This window comes from Mus caroli, chromosome 15 (assembly GCF_900094665.2).
Source record: "Mus caroli chromosome 15, CAROLI_EIJ_v1.1, whole genome shotgun sequence".
NCBI lineage: Eukaryota > Metazoa > Chordata > Mammalia > Rodentia > Muridae > Mus > Mus caroli.
The window spans coordinates 49091302-49115440 of NC_034584.1; the positions used below are offsets into that span (position 1 = coordinate 49091302).

A 24139-nucleotide genomic window follows, 5' to 3' on the forward strand; every position below is an offset into this window, starting at 1 on the left:
AATAATGGGAAAGACAGCTGTGGGGTTTTACTGACTTTCCGATCCTATAATTAATGGACCAGAGGGTTCCAAACCACCTGTGACTGCAGATGAAGGCAGTCCATGCAGCAGAGAGAGATTTAATACAGAGCATTAAAGGTATTTTTTAAAGCAGATAAATATATGAGGAACGTAGTATGCAAAGGAACCATAAGCAAAGAGTGGGAAATATGAGACAAGGGGCAGATACGATATAACCACTGGCATGGAGCAAACCTCAGATGTGGTAGCCAGTCTTCAGAAAGGGCTTGTATTTTCCCAGACAATTTACACAGATCCTCTGGCTTTATGTTCATAGAGCTTTTGTGATATTATCATTGTTAAAATGTGTGAAAACCTCAAATAGATCAGACAATATTCCTAAGGTCCAGTTGTTTTCCCAATGAGGATTAGAAAACCAGCAAGTTCTCCCAGAATGGGGCTCGCTGCTACATGGGGAAGGAGCCGAGTCTCTGCAAAGCAGAGTTAGTGCTAAGTGTATGGTGAGCATAACAGAAACCACAGAGAAACCTCTGGTCTAGGCTGGCCTTGTTGTGACCCCAAAACAGAACTAGCCAGGGGCAAGTGACCGGGATTTCTCAAAACCCATTTCAAAACTCCTGTGCCATCAGAAAAATGATTCTGGTCACTGTTAGACAGTTTCTGTAGACTCGGAAAAAAAACCAAGGTTTTACAACTCATATTATATTGATTCAACATAGACATAGTAAGTGTCTTTCATAAGGTTATCTAATGCTAATGAAAGCTTGCTCGGTATCAGGACTCCTTGGTATCAGGAAAGCAAGGTTGAATAAATAAATAATAAAACGTGTATTACTTGTTTGAGAGATGAAATGCATCAGCCACTATGAGGCAAGGCAACAAATACCAAGTGTTTGGTTTGTGGATACAAGAGATGCTTTGTTCAGAAGAAGTTGGAGGTCCAGCATCTCTGCTGTAGTAGACAGCATCTGATCCTCATTAGAAGGTCAGGTCCTCATTAAAGAGTATCCTCTTGCAGTGAAGCACATAGAGGAAGTTCATCTGAGAACTTCTATCGGGGGATAGGTGGTAGCTTCCTGGTTCCTGACCGTACGTTTAAAATTCTTACTTGAAGTCAGCATTAGCATGAATGGCTAGCTGTAGACTGGATTACATTTAAATCTATCTCAGCTAGCTGTGGCGGTGCTTGCCTTTAATCCCAGCACTTGGGAGGCAGAGGCAGACGAATCTCTCTGATTTTGAATCCAATCTGGGGTTTCCAAGCAAGCAAGGGGTACATAGTGTGACCTGACGCAAACAACAACAACAATAAATTTAAATATATCTTGATAGTGTGAGATTAAGAAGATGAAAATGAGACAGAGGCAGATTAATCCATCTGGAATAACCTTCTTGAAATGTACATTCTTGTTTATACATTCGTGTAAAGAGAGGCCCACATTAACAAGGACTTTTGCAAAAGGCACCTGGGAGTTGTATGAAAAGCAAGCTCAACTGGTCCCCATGCTTGACTATAGCTCTAAGCGACTCTGCCTGATTTTAGGCTCCTTTAATAGGTAATGACTGCCCAGACACCTCTGGGTATATTATTTTAAGAAATAACTATTAGAGGCTGGAGAGATGGATCAGCAGTAAGGAGCACTGGCTGTTCTTCCAGAGGACATGGGTTCAAGTCCCAGCACCCACACAAAGGCTCACAATTGTCTGTAACACCAGTTCCAGGGAGTCCATTGACACCAGACATGCATTGACTTCCAGACATATGTGTGTGTTTGTGGGGGGTGGCTGGGTGGAGTGCAATGGAGAAACAGCAAGAGCTGGTATCAGAATGGGTACTGCTCCCTGCAGAACTTTGCAGGCTATACTGTGAGCCTCACATTTCCTGTTGAGTGTGATGGGAGAGGGGGCTGGTAAATGATGAGATAACTCTTCCTATAACAGCAGCAACAACACATACCTCAGTGACTGTTCAAGAATTCCTGCACAGAGTCTCAATTTGGAGGACAATTGACTCAACGCCATCTGAGATCCTTCCCAGTTCTAGGTACCTACTGTTTCCCTCTCTGTAAAACCTTCTCAAAGAATCCATTTGTCTCACTGTAATAACCAGAAAAGAGTATCCAAAGCAAACTAAACAAACAGACATGTTTGTTCTCCTGGTAAGTAAGGGAAAAGTGAGGACTCCTGTACCTTCTTGTTCTAGATAATCCATCTCTTGGGATTAATCCATACAGAGGCCAGAATATGCATGGAACCATAATTAACTGATATGGCCTATTTACCTATGCCTGCGAAAGGAAAGGGCTTAATAAAAAGGAGAAAGAAACACTGTTCCTAGAATCTTTTGACAGAGGAGAGATGAAGCAATATCCTTCTGGAATGATCTAGAAAAAGCATAATGCCAGCTGACAATCCTTGCATTGTCTGCCCCGTCCGTATAGCTCCTTCACTATGCCTTGGAAACAGTAAGCCAGTATATTTATGAAATCCAACAACTTCAGATTGCCAGCAGAGCAAGACCAGTTATGCAAGAGGGTGCAGAAGTTCTGGGCCTTCCTCTGTCCAGCTAAACTTCTGCTGTGCTTGGGAGAAATGTTATACAACTTACTAATTACCAAAATCCTGGGCTGTCAGCCTTGGTCAAGATCAGAACTTGGATGCTTACTGACCGTGTGGCCTGGAGGGAGTTTGGAACCTTCCTCACTGGACCTCCCGGTCCTCATATGAAAATGCAAAGAATCACAGCATCTTCTTTATACTGTTGTAGGGATTGAATCAAATTATTTGTGTAGTGTCGATTGCTTATAACAATGGCGGCTGTAAATGAAGCCCCTAGAATGTATCAGACATTGGGCAGAAATGATCTCACTAAACCTTTCCAATGATCCTGCAAATTCCATTCTGGATTCAACTTATTTTCAAAGGCACAGAGAAGTTTAAGTCACTTTGCCTAAGTTCACACACCCAGCAAAGGACAAAGCCAGCATTCAAATTCAGGTCTGCTTAACCAGAATCCAGCTTCTAAGAACCTCTCTGTACATTGTACACTGTGGTGGAACATGCTAGTTATATTATCTTTAACAAAATTCCCCCTACCTTTCATTAGGAGGAGGCATAAGGAATTGTTTGTGAGGACTCTTGACAGTTTGGAAACAGAATTGATTCTGTCCAGGGTAATTTCCCATTTTGCTACCAGAGCAGTTGGGGTCATTTTCCTGGCACGCTCTTTCCCTGTCATCTGACTGATGTAGCTGGTTTTGGACACTCCCTAAGTCTGAAGCTTGAGTAAATGTTGGTCCTAGACCTGTAGCCATGGTCTTTGGTAACAAAAGTCGTGCTTCTCTCCTATTCCCAGTCCCCTTTCTTTTTCTGTAGCTCTCTCTCCTTTGGTCCTGAGAAATGATCAAAATTCTGACACATGTGTTTTTGCAATCCATCTCAAGATCAGGATCCTACTATTGATGATGACCCTGTTGTTTGACTCCGCTACAGCACAGTTCAGGACACCAGTGCTAAGAACCAGGATTACCGACAGTCAGAGCTGGGAGTGATCACTCAGTGTAGCTTTATCTCAGACACACCTCATAATCTAACCTCAATAACACCACCGTGCTCAGTGTGACCCTGGGGCATGATTGTTCTCAGAACTGTTCTAGGCTCCAATGACATCAGCAAGTCATGAAAGACCCTGAAAATACCCGCTCGTGGGGCTTTCTCAGCCACTCTTGCTGGCTGAGACAGGACTCTGTATAAACAAATACAGCAACTGCTGGTCAGAATAATGACTAAATTGAACAAGCTGTTAAGACTGATGGCTGCCTAGAGTCTGCTCTAGAGTTGCGGTGGTTAGCCCATGGAAATGATAATAACTTGCAGTTTGAGTGGCTTGCCCATAGTCACCCAGTCAGTGACAGAGTGTGACGTTGCAAGATTGTGCAATAATAATAAGAAATACATCAAGAGTGACAATGACATCTCCACATAGTAGGTCAGCTGTGTCTATGCATTATCTTATACATTTTTATTAGTGAGGAAATGAATCAGAAAAATGTTACCATCAGGTCAAGTTCACACAGTTAGATGGTGGTAGAGAAAGGATCAGATCCCAGCCTGAATGGTCCAAAGAGCCCTGTCCCTCCTCTTCACCATACTTCCCCCACTGCAATGATTATCTTGACAAGCTTCTTCAAGACAAGGATTGTACCTCCATCATTTACAAAAAGCTCAGCAATGCCTGGCACAGAAAGAACTGAGCTTCCAGACAGAAATCCAAACAGACAAGAACACGACCACCGATTCTAGCTTTCAGCTCTTCCTCTGCCAGTGGAGAGATGAGAAAACTGACAACGCCAACAATACTGTTCTCGATGCAATGGCAACTTGCCAGCATCCACCTAACCTCAACCCTCAACCAAACTTGTGACCTGGGCACACACATCGGTCAATTTATTAGACTCTTGCTTGCCTAAGAATGAAAGCAATTAATTTATTAGACTCTTGTTTGTCTAAGAACGGGAGCAATCAGCAAGTGGTCTGTGTGTGCCCTGCATGTTAATTGATAGCTGCCCTGCTATGGAGTAAAGGGGGCATTGTAATCACTTTGATGAGCTTGGACACTCTTGTATTATCCCACCTCCAGCCAAACAATGCTTTTCTCAGCAAGCCTGGGCCCTGGTGCTCACAGCTGCACAAAGAGTTTTGGATGCAGCATTTCCATGCACAGAGTGGCATCAGAATGGATGAGTAAAGACCTGACTGTTTCTCCCCATTGTTCAAGCTGCTACACAGCTAAATATAAATATTTGAGAGTGTTTATGCTCATTAAAAGATGTAATGAAAACTAGGCGATCCTTAAGGGTCACACACACAGACACCGTGGCAGCATGCACAAAGCCTGTACAGGTTCAAACTAGACAAAAACCCCAGCATGGAGTAGGGGAAGTAGACACAAAGTCTGACCCCAGACCAAGAGCTCTTTGCAGTTGATACCTGCTAGGAAAGAAAAAAAAATCGGTGTTCTCCAATAGAGTGTCACTGAATATATCTATTGCAAGCCAGGGCAGACTCCATGCCCAGGAGTAGTCGGCCAACACAAGCAAACTTGATGTTGTCTTGAATGTTCTTTACTTTGTTTTTTGTGCATTTTGTCTAACAGGGTTTTGGTTTTTGTTTGTTTGATTGTTTTTAGTTTATTTTGATTTTCACTTGGGTTTTTTTTTTTCTTTGTTTACCTGCTTGCTTGCTTGGAAGTTGGGTGGATAGAGAGGTGGGGAGTAGCAGAGAAAAGTCAGGGAGAGGAAAAACAGGATCAGAATATACTGAATGAAAAAAATTAAACACACACAAAAAAAAATAAGTTAAAAAACCAGGTAAAAAGTAAAATAAAATAAAATAATATTAAAAAATAAAAAATAAAATAAAAAAATAAAGATAATAAAAAATAAAATAAAAAACCCCAGGTAAATCTATGTCCCAGCTTCACTGTCTTTGCTTACTAACTGCCTGAGTTTCGAAACCATAGCTTACTTCTTTTCTTGTCAAGCCCTCAGATCTGAGCCAACAGAGGCCTTCCCTGACCACCCTGTCCCCTCTGTTATATCTTGGTTTTGATGTCCCCTGCGCCCCCCACCATGTTCATGTCTTACAGCATTTGCCTCCTTCCTGCCTCGTGTGCGTCCCCACTGGACTGAGGAGGGCAGACTCGGTTTTCCCTCTTTACATCCCAGACCTTACACAGTGCTCAGTGCATAGAGACATACAGTAAACACTTGTTGGGTAAATGAATGAGGAAAGTACATGCTGAAGGAGGAGATGGGAAAGGGACTGGAGTAGTGTCCAGACTTGAGGCACACGAGAAAATGAATCATGAGGACTGTCCTGCAGCCTTGGTCCCTATGGCAGTTTAAGTGAGAATGTCCGCGTATGGCTCTGGCATTTGAATATTTGCTCTCCAGTTGATGACACTATTTGGAGAGGCTTAGGAGGTAGAGTCTTTCTGGAGGAAGTACGTCACTGGGGACAGGAAATGAGAGCTTAGGGTCTCCCCTTATCTTCAGGTTCCTTTCTCTGCTTCATGATATGGTTGAGGGTGAGCTCTCTCAACTTCCTACTTTGGATGCCGTGCCTACCACTTGCTGTCACACCTCCCCACCCTGATGGACTCATCCTGCTGGAGCCATAAGCTGAAATAAACTCTTTTTCTATAAGTCGCTCATGGTGTTTATCACAGTAGCAAAAAGAAACTAATACAGTCCTTGGAACATACTGCAGACCTTTCCCTCCATCTCTCTCTACCCTGTTCACCCTTGTTCTAAACTCACAGCTCTCAAGTATTTTCAAGACTTTAGAGAAATGCTGGGCCCAATCCCACAAAAATAATGCTACTTTTCTTAGCCTTGTTCCTAGGAATCCAAATGATGGAAAAGCCCAGTTTCTGCTGCATTTCAGCAGAGCCTCTGGGCATCATAATTGGGACTTGAGTTACTTCATATTAACTATCATTTGACAGTTCATACACAATGTCTCACAGCTTCCATTCTGCATTGAAAACAACCATGTCTCCCAATCACCTCAGAAGATCAGTACGTTTTTGTGGTGTTTGCCTTTAAGTGTCACTTTGCACAACCTAAAAGCCTCAGAGAAAAGAGTCTCAATTGGGGAATTACTTCAATCATGTTTGCCTGTGGCAGGGGAGAGGGGAAGATCATCTTGATTTTTAATTGACTCAGCCCACTGTGGGCAGCACCATATCCTAGGCTGAGCCATGAGTCATGTGATAGAGAAGAAAGCTGGGCCTTGAGAGACGACTCAACATTTAAGAACACTGCTGTTCTTGCAGAGGACTGGGGTCCATTCCCAGCACCCACTTATAAACCACCATGTCAGTAACTCCAGATTCAGAGGACTTGATCTTCTCTTCTAACCTCTATGAGTGGACACACATGGTACACAGAAATATATGTAGAAGAAATACTCATATACATAAAGCAAAATAAACCAAGAGAGAGAAAATGAAGAAAGTCAGCAGGCAGCGTGTGTGCATTCATTTCTGTGTTGTGACCACATGTCTCAAAGTCCTGCCTCTATGTCTTCCATACAATAATGAACCACAATCTGGGATTGTAAACTAAATAAACCGTTCTCCCCCTAAGTTGCTTTATGTCAGGATATTTTCTCACAGCAACAGAAATGAAGTTAAAACAGCTTGACATATAACATGCAATCATTACCATTCCCAGCACATAGGAGGGTGAGGAATTGAGAAGTTAATTGCTTTTCCTATTTGTAGCTCATCATTAGGTTGTAGATTGAGGGCAATGGCTTATCTTGCATTATTCAGGAAGGTTCCTCCTGGGCTGCTCTGATGGAATCATTTAGTCAATTTGGAGACTCTAGAAGCTAATATTGAGACTATAAATATCAAAGATGATGGGGGGGGGGGGAAGGTCCAGGCCCAGCCAGGGGTAGAGGAATGCTGGTAGTACCTCCCATGAGTCCCTTTCTATGCAGATTAGACCAGTCAAGAGATTAAAAGATGTGGTCCAGCCAAAGTCATAACTTACACAGAAGCTGGAATATTCCTTTCTTATCCCTTACCTGACAGATGGCACCACTGCGCTCTGTGCACTTTCTGGTTGAGATTCTCTGCTATTAAGGAAGGTGCTTTGGATACAATCTATAACTCCAGTTTCAGGAGATCTGATGCCCTCTCCTGACCACCATGGGCACCAGGCATACATATATGCAATGAAATCGTCATGCACATAAAATAAAATTTATCAAATTAAAATGATAATTAAAAATCATGGTGATTTGAAATAAATTTAGGAAATATCCTCTGTATTGCACATCCAGTGCTCATAGGATTTCTTTTGAAGCGTAGTCTCGTTTAATCATGCAAATAGCTGCTACTGTTATCATCCATCATCTATGGGAGGAAGGAAGTAGGTACAGAAAAACTAAGTGACAGAACTGCACTTTAGACAGTGTGGCTGAAGAACCTGAACTCTTAATCAGTTCTCCATCCTATCAGGCTTACCTGAGGGACAGGTTCACTTTTAATGACAAATCAGTTTCCTCCTTGTTAAAGTAAAGACAAATTAATTGCACATTCTACTTCTCACATGGTAACAATCTAAGCTGACAGCTTGGCGTCAGTGGACTTTCCTATGAATTCTAAGATTTACTGAGAATCTTCCCAAAGTTACTTACCCATTTAGGGGTTCACTTTGTTCATCCTACACATGAGAATAACAATAACACACTCAATAAATGTAACAAGAGTATGCTTAAAGAAAACAACATTACCCCAGAGCTCTTGACTCTAGCTGCATATGTATCAAAAGATGGCCTAGTCGGCCATCACTGCAAAGAGAGGCCCATTGGACTTGCAAACTTTATATGCCCCAGTACAGGGGAATGCCAGGGCCAAAAAATGGGAATGGGTGGGTAGGGGAGTGGGTGGAAGGGTATGGGGGACTTTTGGGATAGCATTGGAAATGTAAATGAGGAAAATACCTAATTAAAAAAAGAAAAAGAAAAAGAAAACAACATTGTCAGGGCTAGAGAGATGGCTCAGTAGTTAAGAGCACTGACTGCTAACCCAGAAGTCCTGAGTTCAATTCCCAGCAACCACATGGTGGCTCACAATCATCTGTAATGGGATCTGATGCCCTCTTCTGGTGTGTCTGAAGAGAATGACAGTGGACCCACATATTTAAAATAAATAAATCCTTTTAAAAAGAAGAGAAAACAATGTTGTCACCTTAATACAGAAAGCACATAAACAAGTACGTAACAGGTAGACAGCGTTGTTTAGATCCCCAAATCAGCAGCATGTGAATTATTATGTGGGAGCTAATGAGAAAAGTAGAGCCAGCCGGGCGGTGGTGGCACACGCCTTTAATCCCAGCACTTGGGAGGCAGAGGCGGGCAGATTTCTGAGTTCAAGGCCAGCCTGGTCTACAGAGTGAGTTCCAGGACAGCCAGGGCTATACAGAGAAACCCTGNGTGGACCACCAGGAGGGGAATAAAATCTGAAGTGTAAAAAAAAAATTAAAAAAGACTTAAATATTCTACTTTTAGTAATGTATAAAGAAACAAGATATAAATCAATGTCATGGATAACTGGATATTAGAGACCAACTGGACTTGTGTCTAGTTACTTTTCTATTGCTTTATTAAAAACACCATTACTAAAAAAAAAAAAAAAAAAAAATTAAATAAAATCATAGAGAAAAAAAAACTGGTGGTATCTGAAACTGAAATACTTAGAGAACAATTACGAAAGAAAGAAAGAAAGAAAGAAAGAAAGAAAGAAAGAAAGAAAGAAAGAAAAAAAAAAAAAAAAAAAAAAAAAAAAATCATCACTTTCTTTAAGTTTTATTTTTTAATTATCTTATGTATATGGCTGTTTTGCCTGCATACATGTCTGGGTAGTATGTGCTTGCTTGGCACCTGGAAGCCAGAAGAAAGCACAGGATCCCCTGGAACTGGAGTTCCAGGTGGGTGGGAGCTGGCATATAAGCACTAAAAATTGAACCGGGGTCCTCAGGATGAGCAGCCAGTGCTCCTAGCCAGTGAGTCATCTCTTCAGCCCACTTATTTTCTTGTTTATGTGTTTGTTTGCTTGTTTGAGAATGAGAATTCCCTTGAGAATGAGTCTGTGTCCTAGACTGATTCGTGACAATCCCACAGCATCAATCTTTCAAGCAATGGGGATTACAGTTACAAGATAAACAAGCCTGACATTACTTTCTTAAATGTCTTTATTAACATATATTAATTATTCATAATATAATTAATAACAATATTCTCATACATATGCATATGTCAGGCAAGGGATATGAAATTCATATGTATTTCAATCATATTCATACCTTACCCTCTCTTATATATTCTCTTAATCTCCTTCCTCCTTCAAACTAGACAGGGTGAGTCTCTTGTGTCCAAGGCTTCAAACTAGACAAGGTGGGTCTCTTGTGTCCAAGGCTGGCCTTGAACTCTTCATGATGTTGAAGATGATCTTGAACTCCTGGCCCTCCTCATTTACCTCTCAAACTCAAGGATTATAGGTAGGATTATAAACCACTTTATGCGGTGCTGGACGTTAAACCTAGGGCACCATACTGCATACTGTACATCCTTATCCTCTGTCCTTTTCTATTAAAAAAAAAAAAAAAAAAAGCTCCCTTTTTTAAGTTGGCATTGTGAGAAACTTTCTTTTCGCTCTTTTCTATCCTGCATGTATGAAATAAACTTTGACTCAGTGCTTTAAAAAAACAAAACAAACAAACCTATAAGTATGACTAGATTTGGCCCCTAGGCTACAGTTTGCCAACTCTTGGTTGTTTGGATATTTAGATATATGTCTATATTTATTTTCAACAAAAAACTCTTTTAAAGTTCTCTCTCTCTCTCTCTCTCTCTCTCTCTCTCTCTCTGTGTGTGTGTGTGTGTGTGCATGTGTGTGTGTGTGTGTGCATGTGTGCGTGCATGTGTGTGTGTGTGTGTGTTTAGGTCAGAGAGATTACCAGATCCCCTAGAACTGGCATTACAAGAGGGCGTAGACCACCTTGTGGGTTCCTTAAATGGAACCCTGGACCACTGAAAATGCAACAAGTACTCTTGACCATTGGCCCATCCCCCAGCGCTGCTAAGCCTTGGTTTTGAAGACCCCCATGAGATAATTGATGTAAGTACTTTGCATAAGCCCTAGAAGACAAGTCATTAAAATAGCTAGCCCAGGTGTAGTTCAAGTGCTTTCAAACTGGACACAGAAGGCAAGATAAAACCCCAACTAAAATCAAAGGCATTCAACCTTGTCCAAAGCCTCTGAAGTGTTACTAAAATAAATGTACAATTTTCACATAGACTTAAGAGATATTGACATACTGAGACATTATGAATCTACTCTCTGCTTTCTAGTTCCTTTGAGATACAGTTGCTAGATACATTTTAAAATATTTCCAGCCGGGCAGTGATGTTGCACGCCTTTAATCCCAGCACTTGGGAGGCAGAGGCAGCTGGATTTCTGAGTTCGAGGCCAGCCTGGTCTACAGAGTGAGTCTCAGGACAGCCAGGGCTACACAGAGAAACCCTGTCTAGAAAAACCAAATATATATATATATGTGTGTGTGTGTGTGTGTGTGTGTGTGTGTGTATGCACGCGCGCGCACACACACACACACACACACATATATATATATATATATATATATATATATATATACACACATACACACACACACATATATATATTTCCAACAATGGAAAAATATTCTTTAAAAGTATTCATTGTTTATATTGAAGTTAACTGGAGCATCTTGGTATTTTGTTTTTATAGATTTAGCTTTCACCAAATCTGATGTCCTATCTATAGATCCGTGATATCTATAGATCACAGGGGCTCACTGTTTTGAAAACTCTGGTTCTATCACACAATGGGGATAATCAACACAAGCAACATTTTGTTCTCCACAGAAGGAAAGGAATTGCATTCTTAGGGAATTAACCCCAAGGTTCAGAAGTAATAACCCCCCTGGGTAGAAGCCACCGAAACATTGTGTTTCACACTCATGGGTGCCAAGAGCAAGCTTAGGTCACCCAAGGAAAAAGAGCAATAATCTTGCATTTGTTCCTGCTGATTAAAGCCAAGCAGCTTCCAGGAAAGTGTTAGGCGCCCCTCATGTCACTATGTTGAATTAATACATGAACAGTATTAATGATGGAAAAACTCAATTATATCCAATAGATCCAAAGGTTTACAGTTGGATTTGTCAGCAACCAAGTTGTATACCAAGAAAGCCTATCCTGTCAGTCATCAAATCCTCTCAGTGGAGAAGAAATAATTCTCATCGCAAGCACTGTCAAGTTCAAAGCCATTGTGGAGATAAAAACCCTTTACAAGTTGTAAGCCCCAAAACATTGACGTCTTACGTTCACATTTGAACGTCGGAATCTGGGGGGTGAACATCAGAACACTTGGTGACTGAAAACAAATATTGAGTTGACTATTACCAGACAAAGCACATGCCGGGAAGGGGGAAATTAGGAAGTGTGTATTGGTCACCTACAAGTACCATAGCAAAGTGTCACAGGAAGAGATGACCGGAAAGTATAGAAAAAGTGACTTCACAGTGCTTGGCTCTTTAGGATTATCTATGCCACGCCTTCAAAGGCTCAGGTAACATCTGGTCCAGAGGGTAGAAAGCGTTAAGAACCAGAGGTTGGGGTAGGATGATGTGAACCAGTGTCTTCTGGATAGGACACAGCCATTGGAACCATGGGCTCACTGCAGCTGTGGCTCCTTCCTGCACAAGACCTTCACAAGACTGTGCCCAACACACATTCATTATGCATGGGAGAGGGTGTCCAGACGGCTCAGCCTTCCCTGAGAGACTGTGGGCACTTAATGGGTGCTGGAGTGGGGATATCATTTTTCTTTCTTTCTCTCTTTCTTTGTTTCTTTCTTTCTTTGCTTCTTCCTTTCCTTCTTCCTATCTTTCTTTCTTTTTTTGGGTGGGGGGGTTATAGCCACTGCTAGGTTGTTGTGTTCTAATAAGTAACTCCCAATTCATGTTGATGCAAGGAATAAGAGTAAAACTCTGAGCACCAAGAAAAGTGGAGAAGGAGATGAAGGTTGGAGGGGATTTTTTTTTTTTTTTTGGAGGAAGAAAAAGGAGTCTCAGTAGGAGAGGAGAATGAAAGAGGCTAGTGGGAATGAAAATGACCAAAAAATTTATACTTAATTAATTAATTAATTAAAAAGTGGCTGAACCAATAGACTTGCATTGGCACACATACTGAAACCTAGCAGTGTAGGGGTAAAGTGTCAGTCAGTAGACTGGTTTCATCTGAGGTCTCCTTCCTTGGCTTACATTACCTCTTTTACTCTGTTGCCTGTTCATGTCATCCTTCCACTGTGTGCGTCTTCATGTTCACATTCCTCGTTATACAAGGACACCCGTCCTGTTGGGTTAGGACACAAGCTCATGACTGCTTTAATGACCCCTCTAAAAACAATATCTCCAAATAAAGTCACACTGTGAGGTCTACGTCTAAGACTCCAACACATGAACTTGGAGCATGGGATATAATTCAACCCATAATAACATTTTTCACTTAGTCTGTTGAAAAGTGACCGCACGGATTCACAGTACTTTCCAAATAAGGCTTGTTTCTCCTCTGATGAGAGCATTCCACTCTATAATGGAAATGTTCTTGCTTATTGAGTGTCTGGGATGATTGATTATTTACTTTAGAATAAGGATCCAAGTCCATGGCCTTCCACCTTCTCCAAACACCAAAGTGCTGGCCAGTGTCCATCTTTCCAGAGAATTACCTTTATTCTACAGCAGCTCTGTCCTCATCCCTCATCCAGTCGGCGGAGGAGCAGTAATTTACTTCACCAAAGTGCTTAGACTTCAAACTCAGTTATTTGTTCATATAATTTATTAGTTATTGATACCTTCCTTCCAAAACCCACAGGTTGTTAATATATTTCCAGATCAGATGCTGCCAATGTGGGTCTAAAAATAGATGTACAGAAGCTCATATATATATATAATAAATATATAGCAAAATTAATAAGCTAAAATTTTCAAAAAATAAAAAAAGTCTAAGTTAAGGAGACTTTTTTTTTTAGAAATTATGTTTCCTTAATGCTCAACATCCTCTCTTCAGTCATGAACTAGATTGGTCATTTTAGAAACTGTCAATGTTTTCTGTAGTATGGTTGCAGAGAGCCATGTTACAGAGAGTTGATTATAGCGTTACATGTTGCATCAAAAACCTGCAAATAAACCAGGCATGGTGGCACACGCCTTTAATCCCAGCACTCAGGAGGCAGAGGCAGGCAGATTTCTGAGTTCGAGGCCAGCCTGGTCTACAAAGTGAGTGCCAGGACAGCCAGGGCTANAGCCTGGTCTACAAAGTGAGTGCCAGGACAGCCAGGGCTACACAGAGAATCCCTGTCTCGAAAAACCAAAAAAAAAAAAAAAAAAAAAAAAAAAAGCCTGCAAATAGTCTAATTGCCCAGCTATGGAACTTCACTGAAGGAACCATGAGATAGCTATAAAGTGGGATACAATCTCACTTGTGTTTGCAAAGAACTTATAACAGCACAGGGTTTGTCTTTTTAAGAGCAAAACAGGTTACAGAAAATTAAGCATGACTCCAGTTTTAAGATGCACGTGCACAGGACAATATGGAAGGGCTATTCACTCATGTCATGATGCTCATCTCTAGGTAATGCAACTGTAGATGATGTTTACTTCTTTGTGCTTTCTTTCATTCAACTCTTTCTAGACATTGTATGTATCACCTATGTATGTCTATTTTGGGTTTTTTTTTTTAATTTTATGTTATGTGCATGAGTGTTTTGCCTGTGTATTTCTGTATGTACCACATGTGTGCCTAGTATCTGTGGAGGTCAGAAGGTGACAACCTGAGTGATTGATGATTGTGAGCTGCCATTTGGACGCTAGAAACCCAACTCACGTCCTCTACAGGACCAACAAGTCCTCTTAACTGCTAGGCCATCTCTCCAACCAAAAATAGCTCTTTTTAATAAACAAAACTTTCCCTATGAAAGGCTCTTGCCTTAGGCAAAACATCGTTTGCCCCACTGGGTTACAGACGTGATCACAGACTGCAGTACTGGACTTCTAGAAGATAGTAATTTAGGCAAGTAATTTAAATAAATATAAAAATAATTATATACTAAGTAAAATAATGCAACTGACTGTGTTTAAATAGACTTAAGAAGAAGGAGGGGAAGCAGAGGAGGAGACAAAGAAGGGTGAATGTGAGTCAGAGAGGAGGAAGAGGGGCAAGGGCTTCTTCATAAACGGTGTGGTGCGACACAGGGTTGGACTTGAGGAAATGGTGTATTTTCAGTGAGGATGCACAATGCGGGAAGGAAGGTTATTCCTGGCAGAGGATGTGACATAGGTAAACACAGTGGCACCAAGATGCCAGGCCTACAGATTCTGTCAGGGAGGTGGATGCAAGTTTTGAAATCTTAAGTAAGAACAGAAACTACAGTGTCTTCCTGCCTACCTATCCTTATCCAGGATTCTCTAACTGTTTCTACAATAGTTGTATAGCAAGGAACTTGTCTTGGGAAAGCTGTCAGGAAATTCTGTTTTGTTTTGTTTTGCTTCCTTTTGTTTTGTTTTGTTTTGTTTTTCAAGACAGGGTTTCTCTGAGTAGCCCTGGCTGTCCTGGAACTCACTCTGTAGACCACGCTGGCCTCGAACTCAGAAATCTGCCTCCCGAGTGCTGGGATTAAAGGCATGCACCACCACTGCCCAGTGAAATTCTTTACTAAATTCATTGAAATTTAGTTTCCTGTATCCCCCACCACATGACCCAGTGACACCATCTCCAAGACAGGAGATGCTAGTCCCCCTTCCACATCAAAAGGAAAGACACAAAGACAGGTGTGGGAATCTTCTAAGACTTCGTTTTCACAGATTATACGGACTGTGCTCATCCTTTCTACAGCATCCCTGCAGTCTGTCATCACTTACTTTATGCCTCCAAATGACCCATTGATCTATTTGTTACTTGTGAACTGACCTATCTCTTTTTATCTTCCCAGCTACCATTTTGGCTGGGGTCACCATCTCTCCTTGATTACATATTACAGTGCATCCAATGTGCCTGGTCTGCCACCACCACCATCATCATCATGATCGCCACCACCTTCCTCTTCCTCTTCTTCTTCCTCTACCTTTTCTTCCTCTTCTTTCTCATCTTCTGCCTCTTCTTTCTCTCCTTCTTCCTTCCACTCTCTCCAGCCTACTGTCCATTCTCTAGTCATTGCAAACCTTAAAACACATTACAGTGCAGCCTTGCTTACCGCCTTCACTGGTTCCCATTCTCCTAATGATTAATTGCCATGTAGTAGCTTTATATAGCATTCGTCACTACCCCTCCTAGCCTAGTGTCTTTCATCCTCTACCTCTCGGGATTATTTCTTTCAGTTTCTTGGCTCTCAGCCTGTTGAGGGTGCATCATCTTGAAACGTTCTTTCCTCTATCACCTTCACTCACCCTGCTTCTCTCTACTCGGGTTTCTGCATCTCAGTGTAGACAGACATCAATTCTACAGTTCATCCCATCCCATTAAGTTTGGATTCAATATTCCCTCTTATGTAGCTCCATCTGGACTTAAGTTTCCTCTGTCAAAGTATAACGCCAAATTAAAGCCACCTGTTCCTTGGCCAGACCTTCCTTACACTGCAAACTCCGGGTGATCTGATCTGCCTTTTACAGCACAGTGGATGATCCATGGTGGGTGCTCAGACAATAATTGCTAAAAAGTTAATGTGTAGCATTCACATTGAGACATGATGTTCTAAAGGTTGAACAGTACAGAGTGAAATGACTCTCATCTTCTATAGTTGCTATTCTGGACTTTTTTTTATAAAACCTAACTTTAATTTTAGAAGCAATGTCTTATGACCGATCTTGTTGCCAGATTAAATCTCTAAAACTTAAAGGCATGAAGCCACCACTTCTCTCCTGAACAATTTCCATCCGTTCCCTTCTCCATCTCCCCCAGCTCTGCATATCCCCCCTTCTCAATCCTCCTCTTCTTTCCCCTATCCTTTTTATTTTTAAGTATAGCACAGCCCACATGCCTTCAAATGCTTCGTTTTAGCTAAAATTCCAACTATCCTTTTAAAAAAATCGGATAATGAATTAACCATTCAGAGCAAAAGTTACACAACTAGTGATTGCCAGAGTAGAGACGTGAGCCCAGGTCCTATGACTCCAAGTTCATGGTCATTAGCACACATTACACAGGATCCTCTCAAAAACAGAAAACATGCATAATTTGATTATGCTGGCTCCTAACCACCATCTACTCCCTTCTCCCAAACACTCACTGAATTAATTAGCCCTTTGATTAAAGATATTTTAGCCAGAAGCCCTGAACAACTCAAGGGTATTGAAGGACAGACTTGGATGAATCTCCCTACAAGTTTATTCAAAATGCTGTGTGTCGTCTTTTGTACATTTTTTTTCCCTAAGAAGAGTAGTGTGCATCCAAACCTCAAAAGAGCCATGGCCCCACAGAGCTTAAGAACAGCTTAAAGTTTAAATAACTCCCTATAGAACGCAATCACTATTCACCTCTCAGAGTTTCCAAAGGCACAGTTCTCTCACTGGAAAATCAGAACCACATTTTCTCACTTGCAGTCTCCCAGGGTCTCCATCGTTCTCGAGAGAGTTCTTGGAGGTTTTTCTCCATGGCCATTGAGAGGCCCCAGGTACCTTCTCTTTCTGTGTCCCTCTCTCTTGCTGGGCTGCAGCCCAAAGAGGATTTCTTTGCTTTCATCAAGTCAACAGAAGCAAAACTACAAAAGCCTTTCTTGCCTAGGGATAGATAAGCTCTAGGAAAGGTCTCCAAATTCAGATTTGGATTATACAGTAGAGACTGGGAACATTATCTCAAATATCCAGAAATTCTAAACCCCTGCTGCTTAAAATAATTGGATGGCTGTGACTTCTCCTGCTAATATGATGAATCTTTATTATCTACCCTATTGTATCTCAGAAAAAGTTTCTCATAAGCTGTTATATCTCCATCTTCTAATCCAATCCCTGAACAGAATACTCATTCTTAGCCCCTGGATAAGCTGCTGGCACAAAACAGCTGCTGGCAAGATGGCTCCTTGTATAAAGGTGCTTGCTATACAAGCCTGATGATGTGAATTCAAGCCCCAGACCCCTAAGAAAGTAGGAGAGAACTGTCTCCATAAAGTTGTTCTCCTGCACACACACACATTTTTTACGGTCCCCCAAATGAGCATCATAAGCACCCTTGGCCTAGTGAATATATCTCATTTGGTAACGTGCTTGCTTAGCAAGCATGAAACCCTGGATTCAGTTCCTAGTATTACATAAAACTAAGGATAATGATGCACACCTGTAATAAATAGCAAGCGTCAGGAAGGAGAGACTGGAGGATCAGAAGTCCATCATCTATATAGCAAGTCTGAAGTCATTCTGGGATACATAAGACCCAGAGGGTGAAAAGGGGAGGAAGGGGAGCAGATGGGAGGGGAATGGATGGGAGGGGAGGGGAAGTGAGAGGAGGGGGGAATGGGAGGGAGGGAAGGGGAGGGGGAGGGAAGCTGAGAGAAGGGGAGGGAAAAGGAGGGGAGGGGAAGGGAGGGAAGGGAGGGAAGGGGACAGGAGGGGAGAAGAGAAGAGGAGGACAAGGGGACAGGGGAAGAGGAAAGGGAGAGAGGGAGAGAGCAGGGAGGGAGAGCAGGCAGTAAAGGGAAAATCAATCACAAGAATTCATGAAACATCCCAATTGAGACAGGCAGCATTAGGATCTAAAGATCCTAGGACAGAAATAACAGTGGGACAGAAGCAGTTGCTCTGTATCGTGTGTGAACCGTCTGCTAGGGCAAGGTGACTAGAACTTTTCAATAAAAAGTTGAAAGGATGGTAGGAGGGGAGGAGGCGGGAGAAGTGAGGAGACCATGGCAAAGTTGCTAACCCACTCTGGAAGAGGCATGGATGGTCCAGGAAGTTCCGAGGAAAAGGTGGTTATCAACTGAGTGCTTGTTCTTTTTCTTTTTTTTTTTTATATATATTTTTATTAGGTATTTTTCTCATTTACATTTCCAATGCTATCCCAAAAGTCCCCCATACCCTCCCCCCCCCACTCCCCTACCCACTCACTCTCACTTTTTGGCCCTGGCATTCCCCTGTACTGGGGCATATAAAGTTTGCNTGTCCAATGGGCCTCTCTTTCCAGTGATGGCCGACTAGGACATCTTTTGATACATATGCAGCTAGAGTCAAGAGATCTGGGATACTGGTTAGTTCATAATGTTGTTCAGATCCCTTTAGCTCCTTGGGTACTTTCTCTAGCTCCTCCATTGGGGGCCCTGTGATCCATCCAATAGCTGACTGTGAGCATCCACTTCTGTGTTTGCTAGGCCCCGGCATAGTCTNACAAGAGANAGCTNTNTCTGGGTCCTTTCAGCAAAATCTTGCTAGTGTATGCAATGGTGTCAGCGTTTGGAGGCTGATTATGGGATGGATCTCTGGATATGGCAGTCTCTAGATGGTCCATCCTTTCGTCACAGCTCCAAACTTTGTCTCTGTAGCTCCTTCCATGGGTGTTTTGTGAGTCCTTTTTCAATAATGAGGCTAGTGAGCCGAGAGGGGATAGTTACTTTGCCTGCTTAGTGGACAGTGTGTATAAAACGTGCAAAGTGACTCATGAGATGTGGCCTAGTGGGTGGGAGGAGAGCTATGAGTAAGGGTAAAGGCTAGTCGTGGGGCCTGGAGAGGTGGCTCAGTGTGTTAGGAGGACTGGCTACTCTTCCAGAGGACCTGGGTTCAAATCCCAGCACCCACATGACAGCTCACAACTAGTCCCAATTCTAGGGGGCCTTCACAGACATACATGCAGGAAAACTACCAATGCACATTTTTTTTTAAAAAGGCTAGTTGTGGAGAACCTGTACTTATCAACATCATTCTTAAAAGAAAAATACAAAACTTCACTAGAGACATCTCACAAAGCATGTCTGTGACCACATTGTACTTTAGGAACACCCAACACCCCATGGAGATAAGTTGATGTGGTGCTTGATTGGATTTAGGATCACCTGAAAGGCACACTTGTGGATGTCTGTGAGTGTGTCTCCAGAAAGGACAGAAAACCCACAGACCCACCCTGAATATAAGCATCGCTATCCCACAGGGTGTGGTGCCAGACTGAAGACAGTAAAAAGAAAAACCTAGCTGAGGGGCAGTGCTCAGCTCTAGCATAACCCCCACCCCCACCCCTACCCCTACCCCTACTTCCACACCCACTCCCACCTGGCTTCCTGACTTCAGACACGTGCAGGGGGACCACCCAGCACATGTTCCCAGGACCAGACCATTATAATAATGGACACTATTCCTTCTAACAGTACGCAGAAGTAAGTCCCCCATCCTGCAGCAATGAGAAAAGAAAGATAACCAATATAGATAAAGGCACAGATTGGACAGCACTGGCCCCAAACGAAAGGAATGTGAGACTGTGACCAGAATGCCTGAACTCAAACAATGGAGGAGAGAGAGATGATACATAATACAAACTAGACGGTGCATACAGGAACTTCATCCAATGGGAAGAAAGGGAGGCACAACATGAAAGACAAGTCACCCTGGGCGACTCTGCTGTGTCTAAAGTGAAGGTGATGCCATCCGAATGGAAGAGCAGAGCAGGAGGAAGAAGGGAGAAGACAGATTCAGTTTTGAACACTTTGACTTCGAGATGCTTGGTGGAACATCAAATTGGAGATGTTTTAGGAGAAAGGCTGTGCTCCAGACTCTGTGGGTTTGCAGTGGTTGAAACTCTTGGGATGAATGAGGTGATGTAGTCTAGATGGCAGGGAAGAGAGTTAAGGAGCGACCAGAGGGACACACTGAAAGATCTGGAATGGGGCTTTTTAAGGCATTAAGTAATGACTCAGAAGGGCAGAAGAGAACAAGGAGGTGTATTATTACAGAAGCTAAGAGTCTAAACACAAGAGAGGGAAGAGCCAGCTATTCAAAATGGCTCCAGGAGAGCCTGAAGAAGAGGAGTTGCAAATTGTCTAGGTTTTGGTGCAGAGGCTTTCAACGGCCTCAACAAAAGTTAAGTCTTCAGTGTGGTGGACCAAGGCTCCTGGCTAGATATGAAGGGATAAGTAGGGAACAAGGAGATCTTGTCACCTACTCTTTCAAAGAGAAAACGCTGGGTAGCAGTTGAAGGTGGTCCTCTGGAGAGGATCGGAAGTTCAGAAAACACCTGAAACAGTGCCGGGAACCTCCTAGTTCAATGGAACTGGGTGTTAGAGGCATAAACAAATCCCAGAAAGGCTTTTGTTTTCTGCTCCTTTATCAGTGAGAAATGGCTCCCTGCTTAACCTGTTAGGATGAAACCAGAATGGAAACACAGCAATCTCTGAAACCCTTTAGCCACCCGCTCCTTGCTGCCTATCTGCTGTAGCCTAGAAGACTTCCAAGTCCAGACCAAAAGCACTCGAGATCAGTTGAGAAACCGGCCCTCTAAACTTAACCAAAATTAGCAAAATCCATCCGAAGGACTTGTTCAAATGAAAAGTAATAATAATAATAATAATAATAATAATAATAATAATAATAATAATACAAAGGGGCAGAGTCTGGCTCCTGGGATCTGGCTGCAGGGAAGGGCTTCCCCACTCAGAAAAAACGATCTGTCTCCTTCAGACAAGCGTAGGAAAGAGCACAGAGAATGCTACTGAAGGCTTTAAAGTTCCCCAGCCTTGCCAAGCGCTTGTCCAAGGAGTCATAAACAAGAAGGCCAAGGAGGCTGGCTGTCACAAGAGGACAGAGCTCACAGCCCCCTGCGACTGGCTCTGGCCAAAGGGACTCGCTCCCTAGTCACAGGCTCGAGTTTTGGTGAGCTGAGACTCGTCCCTAGCCCCTCTGCAGCTTCCACTGGCTTGTTTTCCAGAAACGAGATACGCATTTGCAAAGCCAAACAGACTCTGGCAAGGACAACTCAAAATTAGCTCCGGGTTTGTGAGCCTGGAACCTGGTCCAGCTGAGGGCACGGGAAGGCAGCCCAACCCCGGACGTTTTTCCGGCTGCTGCCGAGGCCCCTTTGCAGGCTTTGCCCGGGCTGCACGGTGCAGCCGCCAGTGACCCGGGAGCCCCAAGCCGTGGAGCACGCGCAGAGAGGGGTTGCCTACCCTACCCGATCGGCGTGGCGGCTCATGCTGCGGCGTCCGGGTGCCTCGCTCCAGCCAGGGCGCTGCGGACACAGCCTGGGCTGCGGGCCGGGGACCTGGGAGCTAAGCCCGGCACTGCCGGCTCCTGACTGCGCTTGTTTGCGCTGGGCCGTTTGCTTTTGGGATTTCTCCAAAGCAGATGGAGTCAGGGGGCCCGCTATCCCCGGGGGACAGTGATTCCATTGGAAGCTGGCCTTTGACAGGACACACACATGACCTTTGACTAAAATGGCTTTAGGGAAGGAAAAGTGTCCGGACGTTGAAGACCCAGCGTCCAAGCACCGCCATTCACACTTCCACCCCCAACCGCGCTGGGTTAATTTTTCATCTTTCAAGCAGAGCCTGTTAAGTTTGGTGTGCATTTCCCCTTCTTTCTCTAGGATTCGTTCCTGTTTCCTGAAGAGCCTGCGGCAGGACTTTCCTGTTGTGATGTCGGGGGATATCTAGACTAGCATTTGCAGGTGAACCTAGCACGGTGTGCGTTCTAGAAAGTTTCTGCAGCACCCTGGGGGATATGACCACCATATTTCCACCCCCTGAATATGTCACAATGTTTAAAGGGATTTTGACAATCATGCCCCACCCCAGCCCCCCCGGAGCGTATGGGTCTGTGCTTCTTGCTGCTATTTTACCTACTAAGAAATAGAAGCAAGAGACATGTGTTCAATCTTCTAACCAGAGGGCAAAATCTTGGTCTCTGCTCTGAATAACTAGTCTAAACTGAATGATATTACAACTAATATAAAGCAACTGTGTAATTGCTTCAATTTGGTAGTTATAAAAATATTAGAACTTTTTAAACAGATAGGCAAATGGGTCATTGATAGCCACAGATATCTTGAATTTATTGACTACATTTAGAACTTCGTGTGTGTGTTGCTTTTTACCAGAGACTGAAAAAAATGCTCTAAGAATAAGATCTGGCTTCAGAGGTATAAGGGTGAAATCAAGGTCTAGCTATCACCAACACTATCAGAACCATTGTCTTTCTTTTTTCCCCTAGGTCCTTCAAGATGATAAGGTCGGGAGAGAGAGCTCGACGACAGAGGGCTTGCATCACACATGGGAACAAGGGAAGGATCAATTGCAAGTAGTTCCAAGTAACGCAAGAAATAAAAGGTCCAACTCCTCATTTAGCCAGGCATGGAAGATTGCCACTAGTTTGAGGCCAGTCTGGGTTACAGAGTGAGACCTTGTCTCAAAAACAAACAAGAAACATGAACCCAGACGGGCAGGAACTATGGACTTGTGGAAGGAGCCCTGGTCAAGCAGTCAGCAGCTCCACACGGTTCAGTGCCATCAGAAGTGCCATAAAGATCTGCAAAGACGAGATGCCCCCATGTTCTCGTTTTCATCAGCTTGGAGAAGGACTCAAGTGATAGTGACCCTCAGCTTTGAAGGACTTGAAGGAGTTAGGCAGGAAGAGAAAAGGAGGAAAGACATGCCACCCCCCACCCCCCAGACAGCCCTGAACACAAAAGCTGCCCTGCTGCACTCAGAGAACTGAAAACAGTTGAACCCAGCAGGAGCGCTTGGTGTGGGAGCCTGTGTCCACAGAAGAGAGTGTGGGTTTGGACTCTGACCTGCCTCGTGAGTCACGGTAGGAAACTTGGACTTCATCCCGCAAGGCCAATGAGTTGACAGAACTAGCCCCGGGTTATCAGCCCACAAGAAAAGGATGCAGGAGTCAAATGTTGTTATACAACCAGAATAATATTTATATCAGTGTGAGGCTTAAACTTGACTGGCCACATGCAGTTGCTTTCTTCTTCTTCTTCCTCTTTTTTTTTCTAGTCAGAAAAAATGTAAGCAATGTGTTTAACTTCAGCAAGCCTCAAGTCCCCCCATCAATAAGAAGGGATCGTGAAGTATATGTGCAGGGTTAAATGAAATGGTGTAAGTAAAACCCTTAGCCTTTCTTCAGGGAGAGTCTAAGAAATGGCAAGTGGCTACTGTTGCATTGTAAAGTGTTCTGGTTTGCATAGCATGACTACAGAGGAGCTAGGAAATCTCTCCACCCTTTCTCCCCCATCTTCTAGCTCTGGGCTCATTGGATATTTGTGGCCTCGCTCCCTTCTCTCCTTATAATTGAGCCCCCTCTTGACTTCCTTGTCAGTTTGTCCCTTTCCTCAAGCTACCCACCCACCCCAGGCCCCTGTGAGCCACCCACCTGGGATGCTACCTGCTAGACATCTATACCATCTCACAGCCAGGGCTGTTGCCACTGCCATGGTTACATTGTATCCAACCTTGTCTGAGTGTGCAAACCTACTGCAGGCCTTGCAAGTTGGAGCCATTTGCATCTAGCCGTCTTTCTTTCTTTTTTTTTTTTTT

At 43.2% G+C, this 24139-nt stretch overlaps 1 protein-coding gene and 1 long non-coding RNA gene across 6 annotated transcripts in view; one reads left to right on the top strand and one right to left on the bottom strand.

Moving 5' to 3' along the window:
* Positions 1-22169, bottom strand: part of Enpp2 (ectonucleotide pyrophosphatase/phosphodiesterase 2) — a 114111-nt gene extending 91942 nt beyond the window's left edge. For 4 of the 5 annotated variants that reach the window (XM_029469429.1, XM_029469428.1, XM_021182711.2 and 1 more), the window contains exon 1: positions 21772-22169. In XM_029469429.1, coding sequence (XP_029325289.1) covers positions 21772-22167 — 396 coding nt within the window. In that variant the 5' untranslated portion in view covers positions 22168-22169. The remainder of the gene's footprint in view (positions 1-21771) is intronic. The other variant, XM_029469430.1, reaches the window with a different exon arrangement.
* The window catches only part of LOC115029386, an 11100-nt gene continuing 8995 nt past the window's right edge, over positions 22035-24139 (top strand). The window contains exons 1-2 of the long non-coding RNA XR_003834936.1: positions 22035-22266; positions 22809-23405. This is a non-coding gene — a long non-coding RNA (uncharacterized LOC115029386). The remainder of the gene's footprint in view (positions 22267-22808; positions 23406-24139) is intronic.